Source organism: Protomyctophum parallelum (assembly GCF_964188405.1).
Source record: "Protomyctophum parallelum genome assembly, chromosome: 22".
NCBI lineage: Eukaryota > Metazoa > Chordata > Actinopteri > Myctophiformes > Myctophidae > Protomyctophum > Protomyctophum parallelum.
Genome location: NC_139714.1, coordinates 27,779,019 through 27,793,457, shown reverse-complemented (window position 1 = coordinate 27,793,457; position 14,439 = coordinate 27,779,019). Strand labels below are relative to the sequence as shown.

The window sequence follows — 14,439 nt, the reverse complement described above, 5'->3', positions numbered from 1 at the left end:
ACACTGACAACGACAGGTTACAGCCCTGCGCGCACACAGCGTGGCTGCGTCACACACTGAACAGCTCCATCATAACGGAATGCTTATCTGTCTGGGACTCGGTCAGTGGCCAAACGGAGACGTTTTCTTAACCGCCTACCGTTAGCACGCAACAACAACAGGGTTTAACTCCACCCTGACGGGGCATTGCCTTGGCAACAGTTACAATACTGTGCACTTTTATATCTGTTGGATCATAACATATGAATACTATGATCCGGGGAAGACAGATCCCGTGCCGTCGGAACAACACAATGACAAAAATACATAGACGGATGCAATGACCAACGCTGGCTCATTAGCTCACCAACGCCACATTCCGGGCAGAATATCACCACCAAATTTACATCACACATCAATGGTGTACTTATGATTGTACTGCAGCATTTTCTTGCAAAAGAAACTAGCCTACTAATTATCCTACTTTTGTGCCCAACCCCAACTTCCCAAGACCATCTGTAAACAATCCCCCCCCCCCCCCCCTATCAGTAATGTGATCTATTACCCACACTGAACATCATTTGCTGTTCATATATTCAGAACGGGTAAGGACTAGTAAGACAATTTCCAATACCCAAAACCTGGGCCACTCGTTCACTCCAGAGCATGGCAAATGATGGAATTGGTGAATTGCCAAAATATGTGATCTTGTGGACTTCACGCAACTTACATGGACGGGAACCCCTTTTGTTGTTTTAAGCATTATATGTAATACTTTAGCTATTGAAAAATAGCAGATCTACAAGCTCATAGCGCGGCACTCTACGAGCTTGTAGGTCTGCTATTTTTTCATAGGGTTTTTCAGAAAACTGTCATGATTTAGAAGACATTTTGTAGAATCGTCGTCAGGTCTAAATGGATTAAAAAAAACAGCCGTCATCGCGGCCAAAAATGCGGCCGCACGGTCACATTAAAATAAATTAGACGGTAAAACCCCCGAGTTCACCTCTGTTATCTAATAGAGGTGTACGTTGGCACAATGCACACCTCTAGTAGACAACAGGAGGGTGAAAGCCAAGATGTCTAATTTAAAATGTATCGCAAAGTTTATTTTAGCGGCTTGAGAGCTCCGTCCAGAAAAGATCATCACAACCGTGTGAAGTGAGTGGTGCAACTAAGTGTGGGGGTTCCCGGGGGGGGGGGCTTCCAGACCCACAGGAACGCACCAAGGGTGCCGGCCCGGTTCCGGTGAGCCGCCCCGCGTCCGAAACGGTTGATAGATGACAGAGTTACCGCGTGGCGGTCCCTCTACTCTACCCTCTACTGTACTGTACTGTACTGTCACACCCGAAAGCATCATATATACCGTTAATACGTGCGTGTGTGTTTGTGTGTGCGTTAGGTTGCGCACAGGTGGTGAAAAACAACCATGCTGTTTTCGTGCTCATACCAACCCACCCAGCCAGCTACCCCAGCCACACACATAGCTCCGTAAGGGAGTGGTTGCACCACTCAAAAACCACTCTGTCAGAGCGAGTTCCTTTACCTGTTCTGTCTTCCTGGCGATGAGGTTGCCAATGGTCTTGCTGAAGAAGCTGGCCAATAGGGGGTTGAGGGGCGGCTCCTGTTCCAGGAAGTGATAGAGCATCTCCAGCAGGGATTCGTCGCCCACCAGCTTGTCGTTGATGATGCTCACGTCCGACGTCAGGAGCTCACAGGCGATGTTGGGGAACCTGAGGATGTTTTACACATTATTATACATCTAATCTAATTACAGGCCATGTTGGGGAACCTGAGGATGTTTACACATTAAGGGCCTTTCAAACGGGAAGCGAGGAACGCAGGCGTTGTCGCCTGGATCAACGACAAGTCTGCTCCAGGTCTGCTCTAGAGGGGTGCGACAACGCAAGCGTAAAAAAAAACAAAAGCGGGTCAGACTCCTCTCCTCCAGGCCCGGGTCAGACTCCTCCTCACAGTGACTCACCTGAAGAGGCTCATCTCCTCCAGGCCCGGGTCAGACTCCTCCTCACAGTGACTCACCTGAAGAGGCTCCTCTCCTCCAGGCCCGGGTCAGACTCCTCCTCACAGTGACTCACCTGAAGAGGCTCCTCCTCACAGTGACTCACCTGAAGCCTCCTCTCCTCCTCACAGTGACTCACCTGAAGCCTCCTCTCCTCCTCACAGTGACTCACCTGAAGCCTCCTCTCCTCCTCACAGTGACTCACCTGAAGAGGCTCCTCTCCTCCAGGCCCGGATCAGGCTCCGTGGTGACTCACCTGAAGCGGCTCCTCTCCTCCAGGCCCGGGTCAGGCTCCGTGGTGACTCACCTGAAGCGGCTCCTCTCCTCCAGGCCCGGGTCAGGCTCCGTGGTGATCAGCGCCACCAGCTCCGCCATGCACTGCTCCTGGGACAGGAACAGCAGCAGGCGGCGGTTCTGGGCCTTGCACTCCTGCAGCACGTCGTCCTCCTCCATCAGCTCCCGCAGCGTCACGTCCTCGCGGTCCAGCAGCTGGTCGATGTGGGACGTGGTGTGGAGGTCGAACTTCCAGAACATGGTGGCGGTGACGGTGGGGGGGGCCGCCGGGACGCGGGGCTCAGCCCTGGGGGGGGGGGGGGGGGGGGGGGGGAATTATTTGCAGCTTTTGATAAGTCAAAAACGACAACCTTCTTCTTTGTAATATGAAACTTTATATCAGTTGAACGAAGCACAAAATAACAACCTGGCCATTGATTCACATAATAGACTGTCTGCCAAAGCCCACGCATATAGTGCAAAGCCCACTGGGTAGTGGGAAGTACCATAGAAAACACCAATAGAGTGACAGAACCGTAAGTACCATAATAGTGCAAGGTAAAAAACTGAATATTTACAGCTTTGATTCACAAAACTCTGGCAGAAAAAAGTCCCATGGTTTGTTGTTGAAGAGACACCTGAACACAGCCTCCACAGCATGTTGTAGTCCAAACAAACCGCCCCGTTCACTTGCATTGAACTCATTTTCCCAGAAGCCCTAGCAGCCCAGAGCATGGCTAGATTTCGGGTTTAACGTGACGGCCTCGTCACCAGGACAAATCCACTCTTTCTTTATCATTATTAAAAAACTGTGAATTAAACACATCAAACAAATAGCGGGGAACGCCTTTTACGCAGTAGAAAAGCCAATTTTATTTTTGTTTCCTTACAGACAGACAGCCTATTAAACTTTACCAGAATTATTCAAAAGAGTAAATGTAGCAAATTAGGCTACTTTGATTACAAATGGTGTCATTGACACAGAACAGAAATGGAAGGCCAAGCCAGAATGCACATTGCATTAAGTCTTTACACATGAATAAAGTTAAGTATCAATGTTGCATTAACAACCGGCCCCTTGCTATAGAGCACCAAAGTCTGACAATATAACGATACAGAGACACCTCCCTGACAATATAACGATACAGAGACACCTACCCTGACAATATAACGATACAGAGACACCTACCCTGACAATATAACGATACAGAGACACCTACCCTGACAATATAACGATACAGAGACACCTCCCTGACAATATAACGATACAGAGACACCTACCCTGACAATATAACGATACAGAGACACCTACCCTGACAATATAACGATACAGAGACACCTACCCTGACAATATAACGATACAGAGACACCTCCCCTGACAATATAACGATACAGAGACACCTACCCTGACAATATAACGATACAGAGACACCTACCCTGACAATATAACGATACAGAGACACCTCCCTGACAATATAACGATACAGAGACACCTCCCTGACAATATAACGATACAGAGACACCTCCCTGACAATATTACGATACACAACGGACCACAACGTTTATATGAAACGATTTTAAGATCACCCCATGTTATTCTCCATTACTTCTGTGAACCGGGCAGAACAGGATGAGCGAGTTGACGTCAGGACTTGGGCACTGGTATTCCTACCCTACAGTTCATACCAGTGGGTGAAATGTGGTTGTTCAGAGATCAGAGCTGGTCCTACGGTAGCCTACGTACCAGAGGGTGAAATGTGGGTATGTTCAGAGATCAGAGGCGGCCCGCGGGCAGGCAGGCATCGGTGTGTGTGCAGACGGCAGAGGGTGTGGCGAAGCCTGGCATTTATCAGCATGGGTCTCCTCCGAGGGCGCAGGGTTCGAGACGAGATGAGACCACTAGGGGGCGCTCACCATCACCTGGGAAACACACACACACACACACACACACACACACACACACACACACACACACACACACACACACACACACGTTGTCAAGATTTTAAATCATAGTATTTTGAATAGAATTCCATTTAGTAGTTTTAAAGTCATAGTATTTTGAATAAAATTCCATTTAGTTAAGTTTTAAAGTCATAGGGCTCCATTAAGTAATTCATATAATATGACATATAATATTACAGTTTTATGAGCTGGGGGCGTGTTGTATGTCATATTGCAATTTTGGGCATGTTAAGAAGCGCTTTCGACACCCTGTGGATTGCGCAAAACGGCCTTGAATTAGTCATGGGTGTGTTTAAGGAGTGTTTGAGACGTACCCAATCAACATGTCCGTACTATTCCCTTTACCAGTCAGCTGATGTCACATACGGAATGCGCACTTTGGGGGTCGTGGTATTACATTTCTTCAGGCTGGCACCATAGAAGACATGACATGACTTTGTCACATTTGGGTTAATTATTCCTATTGCACTGCATGCTGTCACCTTTATGCCTCAAAATAATTTGTTTCTATTGAAAAACACCAGTAAAATAACGTTTATTATATTTTATTTCATTCAAGTCATGATGAAGGAATGAGTTGAATGCTGCTGCTTAATGCTGTGCCTGTGGCCCCGATGGTGTATGGTCTTCGCTCGTAGCATTTTATTGAAGAAGACTTGAATCGGGTGTGATACAGCATATGAAAGCAAACTTCCCAAGGATTATGGAGATGTTTTTATTTAAGGTTTAAGGTTTAAGGTTGAGAAATGAAAGAATTATGGCCGTTTCTAATCAACATTTTACAAAAAAAAGACGCAAAAAGAGGCTGTTGCCATGTCTCATAGAAACAAGTAAATAGGTCCATAAATATAAGCACATATAACAGGGGTCTGTAACCTATTTTAAATGAAGTGCCATGTTTTTATTTTCTAGATAGTGAGTCTGCCATATCCAGATTAATTTTAATGACACCACATTAAAATAAAAAAACATATTTTGATTGTCCACAAATATAAAGTTCTTCCTTCTTTTTAAATATGTTCTTGCACATTGTTATAATGATCATTATATATATCCCCCTGCAGTCAGAGATCATAGTTTTAATGAATGAATGTGATGCATTGTGAGCTGGTATAGATCTGCTATTTTCAAAAGTAGGGGGCGCTCACCATCACCTGGGAAACACACACACACACACACACACACACACACACGTTGTCAAGATTTTAAATCATAGTATTTTGAATAGAATTCCATTTAGTAGTTTTAAAGTCATAGTATTTTGAATAAAATTCCATTTAGTTAAGTTTTAAAGTCATAGGGCTCCATTAAGTAATTCATATAATATGACATATAATATTACAGTTTTATGAGCTGGGGGCGTGTTGTATGTCATATTGCAATTTTGGGCATGTTAAGAAGCGCTTTCGACACCCTGTGGATTGCGCAAAACGGCCTTGAATTAGTCATGGGTGTGTTTAAGGAGTGTTTGAGACGTACCCAATCAACATGTCCGTACTATTCTCTTTACCAGTCAGCTGATGTCACATACGGAATGCGCACTTTGGGGGTCGTGGTATTACATTTCTTCAGGCTGGCACCATAGAAGACATGACATGACTTTGTCACATTTGGGTTAATTATTCCTATTGCACTGCATGCTGTCACCTTTATGCCTCAAAATAATTTGTTTCTATTGAAAAACACCAGTAAAATAACGTTTATTATATTTTATTTCATTCAAGTCATGATGAAGAAATGAGTTGAATGCTGCTGCTTAATGCTGTGCCTGTGGCCCCGATGGTGTATGGTCTTCGCTCGTAGCATTTTATTGAAGAAGACTTGAATCGGGTGTGATACAGCATATGAAAGCAAACTTCCCAAGGATTATGGAGATGTTTTTATTTAAGGTTTAAGGTTGAGAAATGATAGAATTATGGCCGTTTCTAATCTCAACAATTTACAAAAAAAAGACGCAAAAAGAGGCTGTTGCCATGTCTCATAGAAACAAGTAAATAGGTCTATAAAAATAAGCGCATATAACAGGGGTCTGTAACCTATTTTAAATGAAGTGCCATGTTTTTATTTTCTAGATAGTGAGTCTGCCATATCCAGATTAATTTTAATGACACCACATTAAAATAAAAAAACATATTTTGATTGTCCACAAATATAAAGTTCTTCCTTCTTTTTAAATATGTTCTTGCACATTGTTATAATGATCATTATATATATCCCCCTGCAGTCAGAGATCATAGTTTTAATGAATTAATGTGATGCATTGTGAGCTGGTATAGATCTGCTATTTTCAAAAGTAATCTTGGAAAAGTTTAATTTAATCTTTGGATTAGCCGTCCTTAGTTGGGCAAATGCATTCATCTGGGGATCCTTGACATGGGAATGTGCTGTGTGAGGATCACTGGTTTAAACAACATTAGGAGAAAAGCCCAAATAACCACTTTAGAAACAAGAAAAGCAACCACAACTAGTAGGCTACAACTACCAATATTTACAAGCAACTTTACAGAAAAAGAAGCCGCTTATAATAAACAGACATGGCAACACTCCAGCAGCCTCCCAGAGCCGCTCAAGTGTAAAATCAAACAGTGCTTTTTGCGTTTATGAGGTGGTCAGACCCACGTCTAATCGTTATGCGCGTTTTTAGGTCAAGGGGCTTAATAGCAAATTGCGCAAAGCGAAAATAATTAACATATGGACACTCCCACAATGCTAAAATATTCAGGAACGCCGTATGCCATATGTGTGTGCGTTCAACACTGGCCAATATGCCTTTCATAATACGATTGTGCGCAGAGCGAGGGCAATTTATGTATTACCCCATTGTAAAACGGATCTTCAAAATGGCACCCATAGTATTTTGAATAGAATTCCATTTAGTTTTTGTCATATTTTACTCACCTAATGTTTTTCTGTTTAAGTCGACTAAATCTGCAGTTGATTTCGTTGACAAAACATTGTTTTGATGAGCCTTGATGGCGTTTTACACTTGCATGCTCAAAATAGCCGATCTACAAGCTCACAACGTGTCGCAGCGCGGATGGATAGTTAGGAACCAAATGGACCCTTATGGGTCTGTAACTCTGAGAGTGTAACACATGGAACCAAATGGACCCTCTGTAACTCTGAGTGTAACATATGGAACCAAATGGACCCTCTGTAACTCTGAGTGTAACACATGGAACCAAATGGACCCTTATGGGTGTGTATGTATGTAAACTCTTAATTTCCATTTTCCAGCCATTCAGTTGCAGTTTATTTATTTATTTATCTATATATTTTAAGAATCTGGGTACCCCCCAAATTAATTTGGTGACCCAAACCCATAGAAGACCACCCCCCCTACCCCCCCCCCCCCCCCCTACCGAGGGGTCGCGACCCCCAGGTTGAAGAGCACTGTGCGCCAATAGAAGACCTTGCGTAAGAACAGGGCTGAGTGTTGCCATGACAACAGATCCACAGTAAACACACACCAGTAGTCTGGGAGCTTGCTGTGATTAGTCACGGAGGTCACGACCTCACAGTGCCCTCCTCCTGGGCAAACACAGGTGTACGAGGAGGTCGCGACCTCATAGTGCCCGCCTCATAGTGACCTCATAGTGACCTCATAGTTCCCCCCGCCTGGGCAAACACAGGTATACGAGACACAGGTCTGACGTAACAAATTTTGACCGGAGTTCTACAAAATGTTGTGAGTGTGACGGTTATGTTTCTGTGTCAGCGGTTCTCAAACTATTTCAGGTCAAGGAGCCCCAAAAATATATGTAATTGGCCGCTGACCCCCATCTCAAAATATGTTGTTCCAGGGACCCCACCCAGAAGCAAAGATTTGAGTTAAAAACATTCGCTCTGAAGAATATATATTCCAAATCTGTGACACATTTTCACGATTTTTCAAAAATAGCAGACCTACAAGCTCGTAGCGCTATGAGCTTGTAGATCTGCTTTTTTTCAATAGCTAAAGTTTAAAATAATGTACATCAGTAAAGAAATACAAACTGACAGAGTTACGCAAACTGCGTTCACTTCATGGGGCTTCAGTCCAATGGAGGCTCTCCTACAATGATCTTAAATCCCTTTATTTTAGATTGTTTTGTAGTAATAGTACAACGTAGACATTAAAGAGACTTTAGTTGTTCTGTTAATTCTGGGTGTCCTTGACATGAAAAAGGTTGAGCACCACTGACACAAAGAAACATGGGTTTTTCAGAAAGATGTTAGGATTTTAGAAGCCTTTAAAAAAAAAAAAAAAAAAAACTCAGTCCAAAATGGGTTAAGATCGAGTGACTGCAGTTTTTTCCCCCAGATGTGAACTGTCCCTTTAAACGATACAACCAGTTTTATCAATGACAAGCGACAGGGACAGAGCTTCTTTGTCCAGACTTGCCCCAGTCTGGCAGCCGTGGCTTTACAACAATCCTATTAAACTGGCTCGACAGAAAGAAACGCTGATAACCCCGGCCGATGATTTATCCACACAGAACCGGAGTTTAAAAACACACACAGACGACGTATTGTGGTGCGTTTCGGACAACAGCAAACTAGTATGAACTGGATTAAGATCTCTGTCTGTGCCTTCTCGAGGACGAGGAATTACGTTGTTTTTTGTTGACACAATGGAAATATTCTATAGCACGTTAAGCATGCCCACATGTATAACATGATGCCATACAAAACAAGATAGCTGGCCTGGGCCGTGGCTCAGTGGTCCAGGCACCTTGGCTGGTATGTCATTGTCACCATGCAATAACAAGAAGAAAAGGTGACAGTATAACTAGCTTGTGCTACAGTATGTAATGTGATTATGTCACAATATGATGTCTGTGTTCTACGGCTGCCGGCATGTAATGTGCAGGGATGCACCGAAAGGGAAATTCTTGGCCGAAACCGAATATAGGATGGAAACAGTTGGCCGAAAACCGAATACTACCCGATTTATGACAAAAGAAATGGTTATGGCAAAACTTAACTCAAATAATAATCACTATTATGGGTCCATAAAACATTTATTCAGCTCTTTTGAATGCATTGATTGCATACACTATTCAGTGATATATTTTCTGCCTATTCGGGCTGAAACCGAATAGGCCGACATTTTTTAGCCGTTTTCTGCCGAATATTCTCTGCGGCCGAATATTCTCTGCGGCCGAATATTCGGTGCATCACTAAATGTGATGTCACAATATGTTTGTTTTGATACAGACAGTCATGGCGGCAAGACTAACTGTTCAGGAAAGGAGAAAAACTTTTAAATCCAAAATGAGTTAATAGCACAGGCAGACTCTTCACATATTAGAGCATGTCTGAAATAAGTGTCAGAGCTGATTCGACATGTAAATATGAAATAAATGAATTAAACGTGTAGCTAGATAGGTGTAATTTCAGGGGCGATTCACACTATGGTCCCGGGTGCGCACTCGGGACCACTTGGCAGATGTTGTGGTAGTGTGAATGATGCGTACCGTTCCCGGGAGCGGATCGCCCAACCGTCCCCGGGACCGCATGGGGGGAGGGTCTCTGGACCATTGAAGTGTATTCAGATGCGGATCGTTCCAATGTGAATGCATGCGTACCTAAAGAAGGAAGTGGACTGTTTTTTTTAAAGAACGTGACATAATCTCTAGTCGACGAGCCAAGCGTCAACAAAAAAAAACACAGCCGCTGCACGATGCGTAACACCAGCGCATTTCTCAACGCCGCCCTTCTCCTGTTGAATCTGCTTATACGGGCAGCACCGCAGTACGCGCTGATCTTATTCTGCGGACTACACGTGGCTCTTGGGCTTTGCTTGGCACAGTTTCCAAAGTAAAACAAAATAATAATAATGCTATTAGTAGAATCCATAGCAAACTAATACACTGGAGCACAGAACTGACTGACACAGTGAATAGCAGGCAGGCTGACAGTGAAGTAGTATAACGGCAAAAAGCCAAAGAGGCAATGCAATGCAGTGTGTCTGGATTTATTTGAGACAATGTCGCAGAGTTGATGGTCAGTGTCCGGGCACGCCAGCCATCAAGCAAACCGCCATCTGGAGGATTAAAGTGTGTTATGCAAGTGTACCCGGGTGCGCTGTTGTATCTCGGGCAATGTGAATCATGGCCATCGGGGACCAGGCAACCGTATTTGGAAACGGTTCCAATGAAACGGATTCAGTCCGTCTCAGTGTGAATTGCCTATTAGAGACCACGGAAGTGAAGCTTTTTCAAGCATGTTTTTGCAAGACATCACTCTAAGCCATATATCCAAAACTGGTGGGTCAAACTGAACAACCAATCTGTCAATTTGAATGCTTTCACATGACGTGAAAAAACGGAAATTCAATTTTTTTTTAAAAAAAAGTCAAATTTAGTCACATATAATGTCCGTGTTCTACGTCTGTTGCTGCCGACCCACCATCATGAAAAGTTGGGTTTGTTTGTTAGTCAGTGATTGCCGTTTGAAGCTGCATTGAAACCACAAGCTCTGTGCGTGCACGCACACACACACACACACACACACACACACACACACACACACACAGTCACACACACAAAAAGTTACCATGTTGTCATCATCTCTTCCTCATTCACTTAGCAGGCAGCGCAAGAAGAATTTCATGAAAAATATTATGTCTTCAAAATCCTGACAGTTTTCTGAAATAAACCTTACGATTCTGTATCAGTGGTGCTCACTATTTCATGTCAAGGACCCCAAAAATGTTATGTAATTTGCCTCCCTCCGCCCCACATCTAAAAATATGTTGTTCCAGGGACCCCCCCAGAAGCAAATATTTGAGTTAAAATGTTCACTCTGTAAAATATATTCAAAGATTTGAGGCCCATTTTCACGATTTCTCAAAAAATAGCAGACCTACAAGTTTGTAGCTTGTAGATCTGTTATTTTTCAACAGCTAAAGTATAACATGATGCTTTAAAACACCAGAAAGGGTCCCCGCCAAAAATGGGTTAAGAGAGAGAGAGAACAGCGTCCCATATTATGTTTACCTTAACTCGTCTCAATTTTGTGTAAGACCCATAAGCTTGTAAGGGAAATAATTCTACTCTACTTTAAGTCCAACATTAACCCATTCTGGGCGGGAACCCCTTTTGGTATTTTAAGCATTATGTTATACTTTAGCTGTTGAAAAATAGCAGAACTACAAGCTGTGAATTAACTCAGTCAGTCAGTCAGTGTCAGTCAGTCTGTGAATTAACTCTCAGAGTGTCCGTCAGTCAGTCTGTGAATTAACTCTGAGTGTCAGTCAGTCAGTCAGTCTGTGAATTAACTCTCAGAGTGTCAGTCAGTCAGTCTGTGAATTAACTCTCAGAGTGTCAGTCAGTCAGTCTGTGAATGAACTCTCAGAGTGTCAGTCAGTCAGTCAGTCTGTGAATTAACTCTCAAGAGTGTCAGTCAGTCAGTGAATGAACTCTCAGAGTGTCAGTCAGTCAGTGAATTAACTCTCAGAGTGTCAGTCAGTCAGTCTGTGAATTAACAGCCCAAACACGTCTCAGACTCACAGACCTGTCCATCATGGACAGAAGCAAACCAGTGTTGTTTTCGTCGACTAAAACTAAGACGAAAAATGTCCGTCGGCTACCTTTTTCCACTGACGGAAACTAGACGGAAACTACATGAAAACTAAGCTATGATGACTAAGACCAAGACTAGTACCGACTACTGACTACTGACTATTTCAACAAATCAACAAATAAAAACTAGACTCAAATGTTAGGAAGGGACTATAGTGGACAAGAGATCCAGTACAAGTCATTTTACACTTGGTTGCATGTGCGACGCGTTGTGGGCTTGTAGATCGGCTATTTTCAGCAAGTGAAAAAAAATATTGATCAACGTCATTAGGCCCGTCTAAACACATTTTGTTTGACTAAATCAACTGTAGATTTTAGTTGACTAAAACTAGACTAACACTAAAACATTCCAGGTGACAAAAAATGTGACTAAAATTAAAAGAAAACTATTCAAGAGACTATGTGCTGTATTTTGCGTGTCTTAAGTGCCAGGTCTTATTACCTAACTTGAGTAAACTAAAGACCTGGAGGCGTGATCAATGCTCTTTGGCCACTCAGAATAGCCAAATGGCATGGATCACGCCTCCAGGTCTTTCGTTTACTCAAGTTAGGGAATAAGACATGGTACTTAAGACACACAAAATACATCCCAATATGACTAAAACTAAACTAAAACTGAAGGAGGAAATCCAAGTCCTTCCGCTCGGTGACATCGTGCCCTGCCGTGGCGTGGCGTAGCGTGCCACGCTCAGAGCGGGCGACCATCTGGCATACATTTACAGTGTACACTGTAATCTGCCATACATTTACAGTGTACACACAGACACAAAAGTCTGCAATAATAACAACCCGTAGAATACAAGCAAGGGTCGTCCCCCGCGGCCCGCGGACGGTCCGACAGGAAAGCAAAAGCCCCGAGTTCACCACCGAAATAGAACTGACCAGATGACGGCTCCACCGAAAAGCCTACTGACCTGCACTTAGAATGGAACAGCCTAACTGACCACACAGAATACAATAGAACAGGGCTTCTACTGACCTCTTAGAATGTAATAATGGTGATGTTTTAGGGCCAACCAGAGCCATCTAATAGAAGAGGTACGACATTGAGGGGGCAGAAACCGAGCGCTCGAGCGCTGTTCATGCAGCCTGAACTGAGACGAGCTGGAGTTGGAAATACATTGTTTTCAACGAGGCCGGCGCAAATAAGAGCTATTTTAAGCATGTTGTGTGCAACATGACAAACTGTTTTAAAGTATTGTACATTAAAAACTAAAGTCTCTGTAATGTTTATGTTGTACGATTACTACAAAACAATCTAAAATAAAGGGATTTAAGATTAAAGCTGGGCTGTTGCCCCGGGTACAATGCATTTCTGCCTATACTTCCGGTCCAGGACTTGTCCCAGTTGGTTGTCCCCCATTCTCAATAGAAGTCAACGTAGGAGAGTCGCCATTGGACTGAAGCCCCATGAAGTGAACACAGTTTGCGTAACTCTGTCTATATCTTAAGGCTCTGGGGCCTACCAGCTGAAGAAATCATGACATTTCTTTCTGATGACCATTCATGCTTCTGGCAGATGCTTAAAAACTTGTATTCTATTGCTAGTTTGCTCACTTCAAATACTCTTTCATCTTAAAATAACTGACTGCAGGTGGTTTAACCTTTTTCATAATCAAGGCTCATTAATTGTGTATTTGTCATTTGAGCCACGTACCACCATTTGATGACATTAAGCATCTCAGACCCATTTGAGCCACAGACCACCTTTGACGACATTAAGCCTCTCAGACCCATTTGAGCCACGTACCACCATTTGATGACATTTAGCCTCTCAGACCCATTTGAGCCACGGACCGCCGTTTGATGACATTTGGCCTCTCAGACCCATTTGAGCCACGGACCACCATTTGACGACATTAAGCCTCTCAGACCCATTTGAGCCACGGACCACCATTTGACGACATTTAGCCTCTCAGACCCATTTGAGCCACGGACCACCGTTTGATGACATTTAGCCTCTCAGACCCATTTGAGCCACGGACCACCGTTTGATGACATTTAGCCTCTCAGACCCAAAACTAACCGTTTCCGTGCTTTGAATGGATTACTCCAGGTTAATGTCGCTGCCATATCGGAGATACGCGACTTTTGTTTTATGTGTTTAATCCGCCGCAATGTAATAATTAAAAAGAAAATCCGTCTTCGCCGCAGAGAAAAAGTGTAGATGCATCTGTTGTGATGAGGAAACTGAAATCGTCACATGCTGTGGGCTGCTAGGGCTTCTGGGAAATTGAGGCCAATGTAAACGAATGGGGTTCAACGCCTCATGGAGGAGGGTCCTGTGCTGCGTCTTCCGGGTGTACCAAGATGGCGGGTGGTCCAGCCGTTTATAACAAACGGTGGAAGCTTTTTTCGCTCGATTTTCGCGGATTAAAAGCCCAAATAATTCAGCGTATGCTCTAAAGGTAATACAACAATCTCGGCAGTGAAGGGGGGTTGATTAAAAGTCTGATAAATCGTTTTCCGCAGTCAAACTGTTAAAGAATATTTTGTTATCGTTGGATATCATCTTAATTGTGTAGACTTCTTGTAAATTAACAGTAAAGGGCCTTTCAAACGTGATGCGATATAACATGGTGCATTTATATAGCGCCTTTATCCAAGGTTGCTTTACATAGATTGTGCACAAGT

The 14,439-nt window shown here is 43.5% G+C and overlaps 1 protein-coding gene across 3 annotated transcripts in view; it reads right to left on the bottom strand.

The window, feature by feature from the left end:
• LOC310853279 (serine/threonine-protein phosphatase 6 regulatory subunit 2-like) overlaps positions 1-14,439 on the bottom strand; it is a 43,401-nt gene that overhangs the window by 25,087 nt on the left and 3,875 nt on the right. For 2 of the 3 annotated variants that reach the window (XM_083757549.1, XM_083757550.1), the window contains exons 2-4: positions 4,017-4,192; positions 2,307-2,579; positions 1,526-1,712 (exon numbers count right to left, since the gene is read on the bottom strand). In XM_083757549.1, coding sequence (XP_083613675.1) covers positions 1,526-1,712; positions 2,307-2,533 — 414 coding nt within the window. In that variant the 5' untranslated portion in view covers positions 2,534-2,579; positions 4,017-4,192. The other variant, XM_083757551.1, reaches the window with a different exon arrangement.